This window comes from Nicotiana tomentosiformis, chromosome 9, assembly GCF_000390325.3.
Source record: "Nicotiana tomentosiformis chromosome 9, ASM39032v3, whole genome shotgun sequence".
In the NCBI taxonomy this organism is placed as follows: domain Eukaryota; kingdom Viridiplantae; phylum Streptophyta; class Magnoliopsida; order Solanales; family Solanaceae; genus Nicotiana; species Nicotiana tomentosiformis.
Genome location: NC_090820.1, coordinates 92,126,482 through 92,140,857, shown reverse-complemented (window position 1 = coordinate 92,140,857; position 14,376 = coordinate 92,126,482). Strand labels below are relative to the sequence as shown.

Here is a 14,376-nt window from a genome sequence, read left to right as displayed (position 1 = left end):
GGTTCACCACAATGAGGGAATCACACTTAGCTTAGATCACCTCGGCCCCCAGACTTTTAGCCAGTTCGAGACCTACAATCATGGCCTTATACTCGGCCTCGTTGTTAGTAAATATTACAATTCTAATAGATTGCCTAACTACATTACCCGTCGGTGGCTTCAACACGATGCCAAGTCCAGACCCCTTTGCGTTCGAGGCACTATCCATAAAGAGGGTCCAGATCCCTGAGGAAGTCCCCGAGTTCAACAACAATTCTCTTTCGACCTCAGGTATTAGGGTCGTCATGAAGTCGGCCACGAAGTTCGTCAAAATTTGGGATTTGATGGCGGTTGGGGGTCGATATTTGATATCGTTTCTGCTGATTTCCACGGCCCATTTGGCCAATCGTCCGGAGAACATGGGTTTATGCATTATGTTTCTCAACGAGTAAGTAGTCACGACACATATGAGATGGCATTGAAATTACGATTTTAACATCCTAGAGGCGCTTAGCAAAGTGAGCACCAATTTTACCAGGTGAGGATACATAGTTTCGGCCTCGCCTAGAGTCCTGATAACATAATAGATAGGAAATTGTATACCTTCCTCTTACCGGACCAGGACTCCACTTACCGCTATCTTGGATACCGCTAAGTACAGGTACAAATGCTCTCTGCCTTCGGAGTATGAAGCAAAGACGGGATCGAAAGGTACCGCTTGAGTTCTTCCAAGGATTGTTGGAACTCCGGGGTCCTTGAGAAGTTATTATTCTTATTCAATAATGAGAAGAACCGATGGCTCTTGTCGGAGGACCTTGAAATGAATCGACCCAAGGCGACTATGCACCTGGTTAACCTTTGAATGACCTTGATATTGTCCACCATGGTAATGCCCTCTATGGACTTGATCTTATTGGGATTGATCTCGATTCCTCGGTTGGACACCATGAATCCGAGGAATTTCTCAGATCCGAATCAGAATGCGCATTTCTCCGATTCAGCTTTATATTGTATTTCTTCAATATGTTGAAGGTTTCCTGTAAATGTTTCAAATGTTCCTCTGCTCGCATGGACTTAACTAACATGTCGTAAATATAAACCTCCATTGATTTTCCTATTTGCTCTTCGAACATCTGATTTACTAGGCGTTGGTAAGTGACATCAGCGTATTTTAGTCCGAATGGCATTACGTTATAACAGTAGGTGCCGTATTTTGTAATGAAGGATATTTATTCCTGGTCTCCTGAGTCCATCCGAATTTGGTTGTACCCGGAATAGGCATCAAGAAAGCTGAGTATCTCATGGTCGGCCTTCGCATCGATCATGCGATCGATGTTAGGCAGAGAAAAAGAGTCCTTGGGGCATGCCTTGTTCAGGTCTTTGCAGTCTACACACATTCTTAATTTATTTTCCCTTTTAGGGACTACTACTATGTTTGCTAACCATTCTGGGTACTTAACTTCCCGAATAGAACCTATTTTAAGGAGTTTAGATAACTCGTCTTTGATTAATGCATGCTTGACTTCAGATTGAGGCCTCCTTTTCTGTTTGACCGGGTAGAACTTCGGATCCAAGCTCAGCTTGTGAGTTGTTATTTCCGAGGGGATCCCTGTCATGTCAAGGTGGGACCAGGCGAAACAATCTATGTTAGTTATAAGGAATTCAATGAGTTTTTTCCTGAGCTCAGGACTTATCCCCCTGCCTAGGTATACCTTCCGATCGCATAGGTGCTCGATCAATATGACTTGCTCTAGTTCCTCGTTCGTTGATTTGGTGGCATCAGTATCGTTAGGGGCTATGAAAGACCTGGGAACTCCGTAGTCATCATCTTCGCTCGTCCCTTGCTTTTTCGGCTCGGTCGGGGCCGGTATCGGTGATTTCTATTTGGTTTCTTCCTTGGTGATCGAACTCGAGTTCTTTGATGTCGAGAGTGTGGATATCGCTGTCATCTCGTCGACTGCGAACATCTTCGTTGCGGACGGTTGTTCTCTGTAATTGTTTTAATCCCTTCCGGTGTTGGGAATTTCAACACTTGGTGTAGTGTCGAGGGCACCACCCTCATGTTGTGAATCCATGGCCTCCCAAACAGAGCATTGTATCTCATATCTCCTTCGATCACGTAGAACTTTGTTTCCTGAAAGGTTCCTATAGTGTTCATCGGTAGGGTTATCTCCCCATTAGTGGTCTCACATTCCATGTTGAATCCGTTTAGAACTTAGATTGCATGCATAATTCGGTCTCGTAGACCCATCTATTCTACGAACCTCGATCTAATGATATTAGCTGAGCTACATAGATCAATTAACATTCGCTTAAGTCGAGATTTATTTATGAGTACATATATTACCAGTGCATCATTGTGCGATTGCACGACTGATTCAGCATCCTCGTCATTTAAAGATACGGTTCCTTCTGGCACGTAATCTCGAGTCCGTTTTTCCCTTGTGATGGACACTTTGGTGCGCTTTAACATCGGCCCCAGGGGGACGTCGACTCAACCGATGATCATGTTAATGACGTGCTGAGGTTCCTTCTGCTCGATCTGCTTATTGGAGTCCCTATTCCTGAAATGATTTTTGGCTCGATCGCTTAGGAACTCTCGGAGGTGTCCGTTGTTGAATAACCAAGCTACTTCCTCTCTCAGTTGTCGGCAGTCTTCAGTTTTGTGGCCTTGAGTGCCATGATATTTACACATTAGGTTTGGGTCCCTTTGGGCAGGATCAGACTAAAAAGGTCGAGGCCACTTGGTGTCTTTGATGCGTCCGATGGAAGATACGATGGTAGCAACATCGACGTTGAAGTTGTACTCCAATAACCTCGGCACTTCCTTAGGCCCGATGGGCTTGTCAAAACCGCTTTTTCTCATGAGCCCCCAGTTATTTTGACCTCGGTTGCTTCTCCTTTCACTTCTCACAAGGTTTCGTCTAGGCCCATTACCTATTCGATCTCCATTGTATAGTTGATACCGGTCTCTATTTAATCTTGGTTCACGATCAATGTTTCTTTTGGATCTGTCTCTAGCTCTGACGGGATAAACGGACCTGGAAGGGGCCCCAAGCTGATCATCTCCGACCCTGATTTTTTATTGGTATCGGTTATGGATGTCGGCCCAAGTTACCGCCGGATATTCTGTCAGATTTTGCTTCAACTGTTGTAAAGCCAATAATGTGCTTCAAGCATTGAGTCCTTGGGTGAAAACTTGAACGGCCCAATCGTCCGCGACCGGAGGCAGGTCCATTCGTTCCATTTGAAACCGGGACACGAATTCCTTGAGCATACTTTGCTTCACTTTGAAAAGGTCTGACTTCCTGGTCTCGACTTTGATGGACCCGACGTGTGCTTTTACGAATGCATCTGCAAGCATAGCAAACGAGTCAATAGAATTTAGGGGTAAGTTGTGATACCATATCATAGCTCCTTTTGACAAAGTCTATCCGAATATTTTCAGCAGGACGGACTCGATCTCATCATCTTCCAAGTCGTTCCCCTTGATGGCGTACGTGTAGGAGGTCACATGTTCATTTGGGTCAGTTGTTCCGTTGTACTTAGGAATTTCGGGCATTCAAAACTTCTTTGGGATCGGCTTCGGAGCTGCGCCTGAAGGGAAAGGTTTTTGAACAAACTTGTTGGAATTCAGGCCCTTCAATATCGGTGGTGCTCCTGGGATTTGGTCGACTCTGGAATTGTTAGTTTCTACTTTTTTATCATTGGCTTTGATTTTATTTTCTCCCGATTCCACCCATTTTGTCAGTTCCTCAAGCATCTTTATGATCTTGGTGTTGGTCCCGGGTTCAGCTTCACTCAGACTTTCTATGATTGGTTCATTTCTGCGAGTATTTTCCCGGGTTGATTCGGGCTCGAATCTACTGGGAGCGCGGCTCTGGTTCTGCAACTGGGCTATCGCTGCTTGTTGAGTCTACAATATTTTGAAGATTACTCGTAAGTTGATTCTATCACCTTCACCGCCGTATGTATTTTGGGCTACCGATCGGACTCCCCCACAAATGTTGTTCTCAGGATCGGTAGGCAAGTTTGCATTGATGGCCACATGTAGCGTCAATCGGGTCCGCGATCGGAACTCCGTTGGGGTCGGCAGGGGGCACCTAGTTACTGGGTACCACATTGTTGTTCTCGCCATAGTGTCCAGACTCAACATCCACGTTCAAAAGGGCAGATTGGGAGTTCGACATTTTAAGTTTTGACCTGAAATTAAAGACTTCAAAGAACAAGTGAAAAATACGGTGTGTTATGAAAATTTGTATCAAATTGCCACTATTATCCTTAGCCCTACGGTGAGCGCCAAACTGTTTACCCTAAAAACGGATAACAATTAAATTTGTTTGTGGTTTAAGGATACGTGGATTAATTCGACACAAACGATAACTTGCGTTAGATTAAACGGATAAAGGAGGTAATAAATTATCAAATCACTTGAGGAGGGTGATTCCGAACTTAACAAGAGTCTTAATGAAATATCCGCCCTCGATCCCGAACTCATAATGACCAAGCACTAATGAACAAGAATAAGAACTTTGAATAACAGAGAATGATAGTATATTGCCTTGATATGCGTGTTACAATGTCTAATGAATAATCAGACCCCTTTATATACAGTAGGAGAATCCTACCCTAGATACAATTCCATAAAAGGTAAAAATCTTCCGCTTAACTAATCATCGGATTTTCGCTGGTACGTCCCGAGATCCACGCCGTGATACCCGGCTGGTCACGGATATCACGACCTTCTGTTAATCGTGCTCGGTTGCCTGACAACGCTCTCTGAAGTCTTTTGGGATTTGGACCGATGCCGGGATCATGGCCCCGATACACCCTGGCTCGATGAGACCCTCGCCTCGATTCCGGTTTCTTATCATCACGTCTCTTGCTCGATTTACCTTATTGGAAACCGGGGTGTCCCATGGATCCGATTTAACCCGTATACAATTATCTGTGACAAAATGTTATGCTGATCCAATTTTAAGAAATATGTGGATGACTAAACTTTTAGCCTTCACTTAAAGAACCAGATCTCCTAAATCCGAGGCTGATTTATGCAAATATTTAGATTTTAGATTTTATCTCTATTTTAAAATGTGGCACAAATATAACCTTCGAGAAAATATTTTTTTCGGATTTTAGACTCTGGGCTAATTTTCTTATATAATTTTTAGTTTACTCACAAAATATTAATTTATGATTTAACTTTTGTAATAACTTGTAAAATTTTATATCGTAGTCTAACATTTTCTCGTAAGATTTCAATTTGCAAAACAATAATTTTTAATCTATTGTCTAACAGGTCATAAGTTGTAAAAGAAATAAAAGGAGAATTATTTACTAAACATTTGATACAAAAACTATAAATATTTAGAATTGTTTTAGATATACAAATTAGGATAATATTTACCTGGTTTAGCTAGATTTTTTATTTACAAAAAATAACTAATGTTTTTTTATAAAATATAGAAATTCGATAAAAACTACAATTTATATACAACTTTTTACTGTACAAAAGTCGATCAAAAGCTATAATTTACATACAACTTATATACAAGGTGTATATAATTTTTTGTTGTACAGAATCCATGCATTACATATAACTTGCATATAATCTACATACGATTATGTTAGTTGTATATATTTTGTGTTGTTTGGATACCCGATATACAAAATACATATATAATTTATTTATGTTAACCTCTTTGATTTTTAATCTAAAATTTCAACCAAAGTCACATCAAATCTTCACCAAACTCCGTCAAAATTGAGATATAACTTCAAATGATATTTCTAATTATTTTTAACAACATCCAATACAAACAAATAACAATTTTGCAAAATTTAATTTATTAATTCAAAGCTTTGAAACTTTTTAATGACGGTTAAATGGAAGACTAAAACTGGCTTTACTGGTCTAACAGGTAGGGGTGTACAAACCGAACCGAAAAATCGCACCAAACCGAAAAGTCAAACCAAACCGATTAAAAAACCTGACTAGGTTTGGTTTGATTTGGTTTGGTATTGAGTAAAAAAAACTCGAACCAAACCGATATATAAATATATAATATTTTATATATAATTTTAAGACTTTATATAGAATTTTAATTAAAAGATATCTAGAAATATTTGAGATCCTCTCATGGGATATAATATTTAATAGAACTATAAAGTGCATTCATTTTTATTTACTTTAAATAATAGATTGTATCACTTTATTATTATGTGTTATTGAAATGCGTCAATCATCTCTTTGTTCTTTCATATTCATATGTCAAGATTTATTATATATTTTTCGAATTTGAAGTAGTATTTCGATAATCTAAAATTATATATAACATATCATTGTTTAGGTATCATATTGATTTTTATGTTTAATTATTAAATTTGGTTAACCTTGAAAGTGTACATCAACAAAAAAATATTGGTAGACGACTAAGAAAATAAACTATTATGTGTTACTAAAAAAAAATTCTCCCATAAGATCACTTTAATAGATCATATATTTGTTATTTTTTTGTTAATTTTTAGTAAACATATATTTACTTATCAAAATTTTATCTATAACTTTAATAATGTAAGATTAAAATAATATTCATGTAAACAAAAAATCCGAAAAATTCGAAAAACTCGACAAAACCGAACCAATCCAAACCGATATAATTGGTTTGGTTTAATTTTGATAAAATCCAAACCAATCCGGTACATGTACACCCCTACTAACAGGAAATAAATCCCTGGTCCAAAGATTGTACGTTAACACCGACTCCTGTTGATGTGCATATGGCTGGGGCGAACATCCATGGTGGCCATTTCTCATGGGTAAGCACCCTACTTTATTTTAAAATTTTTACCAAGTCCCAAACAAGCTAAAACTAGCACCATTTCTTTTGGGTAAATAGCCGTCTACCCAAACGATATATATATATATATATATATATGACTATTTGTGTAATAATCTCAACAGTATATAAACAGGGGAAAATAGCATGGTGCGATAACATACCCCTTAAAACTAGTAGGAAAAAGCCATAGTTTTAGATGTTGGCATCAAGTTACCAATAAATGTATATCACAATAATAATGTGTATATCAAAATGTATATTACAACTTTATCTTCTTTGTGTATATCAAAATTATATATTCCTTCTTTGTATATCTAAAATAAGAAATTTTAAATATAGTTGTCTATAATTTATTGTTGTCTTTATATCCAAGTATATAATACAAATTAATTATATTATTTGTATATCACAGTGTATAACGCATTAAACAATGTGTATATCATATCTTCTTTTTCCTTCTTTCTGTATATCAAAATATATATAAAATATTTATTTCCTTCTTTGTATATTAAAATGTATATCAAAAATTTATTTTTCTTCTTCATATATCTTAGTGTATAAATATAATTTCTTGTGGATATACAAGATGGGAATTAGAACTAATTTTTAAATAGGGAAGTAGTTTTTTTGCCAAATGCAATCTAAGGCTAAAACTTTGCCAATTCATATATTTGTTGTCAATAAAGACGGGCCAAGTTTATCATCCAAATACTAAAAAGTCTTCTGACATCCAGTTTATAGAACCTTGCAATGAAGGCCCAATAATGAATGAGAAAAAGGAAGATGGATATTTGGAAGCAAGAGAAATCGATCTCTTTTGTGCACTTTCTCAAACTACTTAACTATGAGAGAATTAAAATTCGAGAATTGCTATATATATATTCCAGGTGTTTTCTCTTTTGCTCCCTTTGTTGTTGTGTTTTTAAAATGGATTTATCCTTTGACGTTTGACAATATCAAGACACCTAAATATAATTAAAACTGTCCATAGCAAGTGAGAGCAATCTGGAAAATAAGACTCATTATCTACTACGACATGGTTAATTATAATATATATTAGAATATAAAAATCTTTATCATGCCATTGTATATAAACTAAATCGTGATAAAAAGTAGTGTTATTTGTCTATGACATTAAGGTAATTAAGTTGCTTGTGAGACATCATTGGGCAGCCAAATCCTTTTTATTTTTTATTTTATTTTATTTTATTTATATAATGTGGCTAGCATTGAGGCAATGCTACGTGAAAATTCAAAGTCTTTGTTAGCTGACTCATTTACACATGAAACCATTGAAGTAATGTTACGTCAGTCAATTGATGCATTATTGTCTACAGCGTTGTGTCCAATTTATCCATCATTTCTGAAAGATATATGATGGTTCAGTTATTCTAATAAGTCCCTTTCTATCTACATATCAAACATGTACTATAAACAGGAATTTGTAACGGATAAATTTCTTCACTAAGTAAAAATATACCACTAATCCTATTTTGTATGAATATTGTTTTAGTAGTATGTACCAGGAGAATGTAGAGTTTAAGATACTTGACTTCTACAAAAACTGATACTTTTAGTAATCCTAAATTGTTTATGACTTAGTACTTGCTAATTTATTTAATTAAATTATGCGTAGTTAAATTTTGTATTCAAAATTAAATAAGAAAAAATTTTCTAGTTTCGGGTCAAAGTAGATTTTGTTTTATTATAAATAGGGATGTTAGCGCTTATTTTCTTAGGCCTAGCGGTATATGAGATAGTGGGGAGATTTGCTATATAGAGATAGAATGGCGACACAATATAAACGGATAAAATTCGTCTCTAAATTTCATAAAAAATTGTCGCTAAGTCATAATTTTAGCAACGGATTAACGACGAATAAGGTAAAATTTTTTACACCGTAGATGAAGTATTTTATTGATATGGGATAAATGATATATTCTTTTCATATGCCAAACCAGATAAATGCATCTAAGTGTACTTAAACTAGTTTTCATTGAGTCAATCTTGAATGTGTTTTACAGTAGGCTAAAGTGCCTACCGTGGAATTAAATTACATGTGCTTGTGTGATATTATTAATGACTTACTGTAGTTACTGGTCCTTTCCTCAATTGTTTAGGTCTACAACACTTCAGGCAGCTTCATTTTTGGGGAGTTGTTAAGAAAATTAGGCACAAAGCTGTAAATGCATTGTTGGCGTTTGATTCTTAGACCTTAGTGTGGGGATTGAGGACAAGTCAAGATACTATTCCAATAAGCATCACGTAAAAAAGGCAGTCTGATTCACAAAGTATCCCCGTATTTATAAAGAGTTTGGAAAAGTGTCACATTCGAGGGGTATAATGTAAACAACCTAACCTAATGCAAGTATTAGTGGCTGCTTTCACGATTCGAACACGCGAAAATAACTTTATCGATTTTCCAAGGCTCCCCTTCTACTAAGCATCACGTAATTATTAAGAAAAGAGTTTTATGTTCTATAGGAAATTTGAGTACAAAGCAACCAAATAAGAAAAGAGCTTTAAATTATATATGTATGCTAACAGAGTAAAAGATATTACACGATCAGGTTAAATATGAGTCCATTATTCAAATAGTCACTCAATTATTTTGAATTATTTACTAAAGTCATCCTTCTTTCGTTTATAACAGAGAAGACATTTAACTATGCTTATATCATTTAGAAGGTCACTCAACTAAATTTCTCAAACTTTTGATTTCCAATACCTATTTTACCCTCTAAATATTGAACTTTTGTCTTCTTTTTTATTTTACTTTTGATTGGCACCCGTTATGGACGTCGACCCAAGTTACTGCCGGGTATTCTATTAGATTTTGCTTCAACCGCTGTGAAGACCATGAGCTTCGGGGACTGAGTCCTTGGGTGAAGGCGTGAACGACCCAATCATCTGATTTCCTGGTCTCGACCTTGATGGCCCCTGCGTGTGCTTTTACAAAGGCGACTGCAAGCATAGCAAATGAGTCAATAGAATTAGAAGATAAGTTGTGATACCATATCATAGCTCCTTTCGACAAGGTCTCTCAGAACTTTTTCAACAGAACGGATTTGATTTCATCATCTTCCAAGTCATTTCCTTTGATGGCGCATGTATAAGAGGTCACATGTTCATTGGAATCAGTTGTCCCATTATACTTCGGAATTTCGGGCATATGAAACTTCTTTGGGATCGGCTTCGGAGCTACGCTCAGAGGGGAAGGCTTTTGGACAAATTTTTTGGAATCCAGGCCCTTCAGTATCGGTGGTGCTCTAGGGATTTTGTCGACCCTAGAGTTATAGGTCTCCATTTTTTGTTGTTGGTTTCGATTTTCTTTTCTCCCGATTCCACCCATTTTGTCGGTTCCTCAAGCATCTTTATTATCTCGGGGTTGGTCCCGGGTTCTACTTCACCCGGCCTTTCTGTGGCCGGTTCATTTTTGCAGACGTTTTCCTGGGATGATTCGGGCTCAACTCTGCTGTGGGCTCGACTTTGGTTCTGCAACTGGGCTATCGCTGCCTGTTGAGCCTGTAACATTTTGAAGATCACGTGCAAGTTGATCCCGTCACCTTCGTCGTCGTGTGTACTCCGTGCTATCGACCGGGCTCCCCCACGAATGCTGTTTTCGGGGTCAGTAGGCAAGTTTGCTTCGATAGCATGTGAGTTAGCATCTATCGGAACTCCGTTAGGGTCAGCAGGGGCTCCTCGTTACTGGGTACCACGTTGTTGTTTTCTTCATGGTGGCCGGGCTCAGCATCCACGTTCAAATGGGCAGATTGGGAGTTCGACATTTTCAATCTCACATGAAATTAAAAGCTCAAAGAACAAGTGTAAAATAGAGTGTGTTATGGAAACTTGTATCAAATTTCCACTATTATCCTTAGCTCCACGGTGATCGCCAAACTATTTACCTTAAAAATTGGATAACAATTGAATTTATATGGAATTTTAAAGATATGCGGATTAATTCAATGCAGATAAAGGTTGTAATAGATTGTCAAACCACTTAAGGGGGTGGTTCCGGATTCAATAACAGCCTTAATGATATGTCTGCCCTCGATTCTTGGACTCACAATAATGAAGCACAGATGAACAAGAGTAAGAACTTTGAATAACAGAGTAAATAAGAGTATATTGCCTTGATATACTGTTACAGTGTCACTAATGAATAATCAGACCCCCTTTATATAGTAGGGATGTTTTACCCTAAGTACAATTCCATAAAAGATAAAAATCTTCTATTTAACTAATCATCGGTTCTCTGCCGATACGTGCCGAGATCCACGCCATGATATTTGGCTGGTCGCGGACATCACGGCCTTTTGTTGGTCGTGGTCAATTATCTAGTAATGCTCTCCGAGGCTTTTGGGGTTCGAACCGAACCTGGGGGTCATGGCCCCGACACTCCCGAGGGCGAATGTTTTTCCCAAACCCCGGATTAAAGGGCTCCTTGCCTCAATTCCGGTACTTTGCCTTTACGTGTCTTGCTTCGTTTACTTCATCGGAAACTGAGGTGTCCCACGGGCTCGATTTTACCCGTATATAGATAGTCTCCTCGTTTCTCATAGAGTAAGTTTATGGAAGCAACGAGAAACGACATGAGCACCTCGATTCCTTCTTCAATACGCCGTGACAGAAACGACAAAGAATCTGAAATGTCTCATCAGTCATGTCATAATGACTTCAAGCGTGTGTCGGCCATCGGCAGACCATCCCTGGACATGAAACGGTGCGAAGCCTTTATAAATACTCCCATCCTTCGTTCATTTTTTACTTTTTGACCAAACTTCTACACTTCGACCTTTAGGATATCACTACCTCTCTTCATACCCCAATATTTTTACCTTTGTTCTTCAAGATTTTTCAAAAATTGCAAGTTTTCATCTATCTTCTACCCAAACCAGCGCGCTTGATTTTCTCAGCAAGCTTTTACCCTTCATCTCCCAATCTTCCTTTTCACTTCTTCAAACGTTTTCCATATAGCAATGGAAAAAACCTCCAAGACTGTTCCCCAAAATGTTGCTTATTCTTCTTTACGGTCGACCACCGAAGTCGAGAAGACCGCTCCCGATATGGTTGACCTCGAGAGGTCTGCTCCGGGTGCGACTACCGATGAACCAACAACCGAGCCTCCCTTGACAATGTTTATCCCCGGGGGTGTTCGGTCGCGGACGAATTTAAGGTTAAAAAGCCCTTATCAGTGCAAGGTCGATGCGAGGCGGTATACAGGTACATTTGCTCCATCAACGAGGTCGTCCTTCCTGCAGTTTGTAAGGACTGCCGCTGGGCGGATAAGCCCGATGACGACATTACTACTCATGTGAAGTGGTATCTGAGTATTTACACTTACTCCTTCACACTGGGCCCGGTGGACCCAATTATTCTGGACTTCTGTAGGAGGTATGAAGTGTGCCTCGGACATATCCACCCATCGCTGTGGAGGATCGTAATCCTCCTCTGATTCTGTGTGATCAAAATCGACTCCTACTTGTTCACCATCGATCATCTACTCCACATGTACAGTCCCCGAATCTTCCGGGGGGCTGATGATGATAAAGCTTGTACACCGGTCTAGAAAAGCCCCATTTTCAAGAATCGACGAGGACCAGGATCAGGGCTGACAATGACGCTTTGTCCGGGTGAGGACCGTAGACTTGATCCCTACCGAGTTCAGGCCATTCCTTGAGAAGTGGAATGTATCACGTAAGCATAACTTTCTTTTAATTGTCGATTTTATGTTTTATCTCCCTTTTTCTCATCGGTATTTGCTGTGGTGCAGCCCTTGCTTGAGTCCCAAACGCCATTCCTTGGCTCAAGGAGTGGATCGATGGAATTTTCTTGCAGATGCCTTATTCTGAGCGCTTGTGGCACGAACTCTAGAAGGGCTGCTGGGAGGCCCGTTCCCACGGCAAGATTTCTTTCCCGAATAAGTAACACTAGGCTCCACTTTTCAGACCATGTTCTCATTCCCCCTCTTTTCTTTTTGCAGGATTGCCTAAGACCATTGAGCTTAGGACTTTAGTAGGGGGCGAAGACCTGTCTGTCGATCCTTCCGCTTCTGGGCAACCCAGGGCCGCAGCAGGAACGAAGAAGAAAATGAGGGCTCCGAGTTCCCTTAGTTTAGAGAAGAAGAGGCTAAGGAGAAGGTTGGCCCGTAAGCCAAAGGAGAGTTCTAGCTCCCGAGCGCCTGACTCGGACTCGCTTTTCAGGCTCAGGGACGAGCCCGAGAATGGTGATAGTTTTGTGGCTTGTGAGCCGTCCTTCCCTGAAGAGCGGGTGGCAGCTGATAGGGAAACAACGGAGGCTAATCCCCCTTAGGTTCAGGAGGTCAATGTAGATGTGAGACCTCTCGAGACGCCGGCTCCGCTCCGCCCAGTGTCATAGAAATTTCGGGGTTGCCTTCGTTCATCGAGTCTATGTTCGACAAAGCCCGAGTGGCGAAGGTGAGGTCCAACGAAGGGACCCATGATGTGGACGATCCCCTCCATTCCCTTTTTTGAAGGCGTGGACTCAATTGCCCTGGAAGACTTCTCCGGGTTCGGTGATTTGGAGGTGCCGAGGAAAGACCCATCTTCGGAGGTCGGCGAGCTGAACTCGAGCCCAAAATTAATCAACCGATTCCTCGCCCCGAGCATGGATCCCGACTGAAAGCTATCAATAATCATCACTGTCTCGAAGGATACTCGGGTTCTTTCCGCCCCGGTTGGAGTAGCTAGTTATCTCCGGTTCCTGGTAACCGAAGAAGACCAGGTGAAAATGAATGAGGTGGATACACCGTGCTTGTTTAATGAAGCACAACAGGCACTGAACTGGGTAAGGCGTCATTACACTCTTTCATCTTCGGACTTCATCATGAATGTTTTCTCTAGTATCGGGTTGAGGTTAACAAGCTCGAGGATGAGGTCAAGGAGCTTGCTGAGAAGAGGGTCATGTATAAGCTTCTCAGCGAGCAACATGAAGAAGAAGTCAAGAGTCTCCGGGCTGAGTTGGATGCGGCTCAGAAGGGGCATGTCGACCTGGTGGAACAGGTAAATATTTTTGAAGTTAGTGATGACGAGTTAGACATGGCGACTAATGACCAAAACTCGCAGGTCCAGCAGAAGATTGACAGGATCGACCAACTCCTAGCTGAGATGAACGAGGTCAAGGCCATGGCCGAAGGGTGGAAAGGAAAAATGGACCGATTTGCTTTGGAGAAAGAGACTGACCGGGAACAGCTGACATCGGTGGAGGTCCAACTCTAAGTGGCGAAAGAGAAAGCCAAAGCACGAGCTCAACGAATCGAAGACCTCGAGTCTTAACTATGCTCTACTATTGTTGAACAGGATGCCCTTGGCAATAAGCTAAAAATAGCAAAGTCTGTGTTATAAATAACCAAGGCTAATGCTCAAGAGATGGTGGCCCAGTACAGGGCTGATGGCGAAGCAGCCCAGGACCGCCTGAAAGTTACTGTTGAGTACGTGAAGTGGTTGTCCCGAATGGAGGCCCTCAAGGAGGTCCATGCCCGGGGGTTCGACCTGTCGGCCGAGTTCGAAGAGGCTAAAAGGCTCGAGGCCGA

At 40.1% G+C, this 14,376-nt stretch overlaps 1 protein-coding gene across 1 annotated transcript; it reads left to right on the top strand.

Moving 5' to 3' along the window:
• Positions 1-13,574: 13,574 nt before the first annotated feature.
• On the top strand, positions 13,575-14,062 carry LOC138899193 (uncharacterized). The gene is made up of 2 exons (XM_070185330.1): positions 13,575-13,631; positions 13,688-14,062. The coding sequence occupies exons 1-2, from the start codon at positions 13,575-13,577 to the stop codon at positions 14,060-14,062; spliced, it is 432 nt and encodes a 143-aa protein (XP_070041431.1).
• Positions 14,063-14,376: the final 314 nt, after the last annotated feature.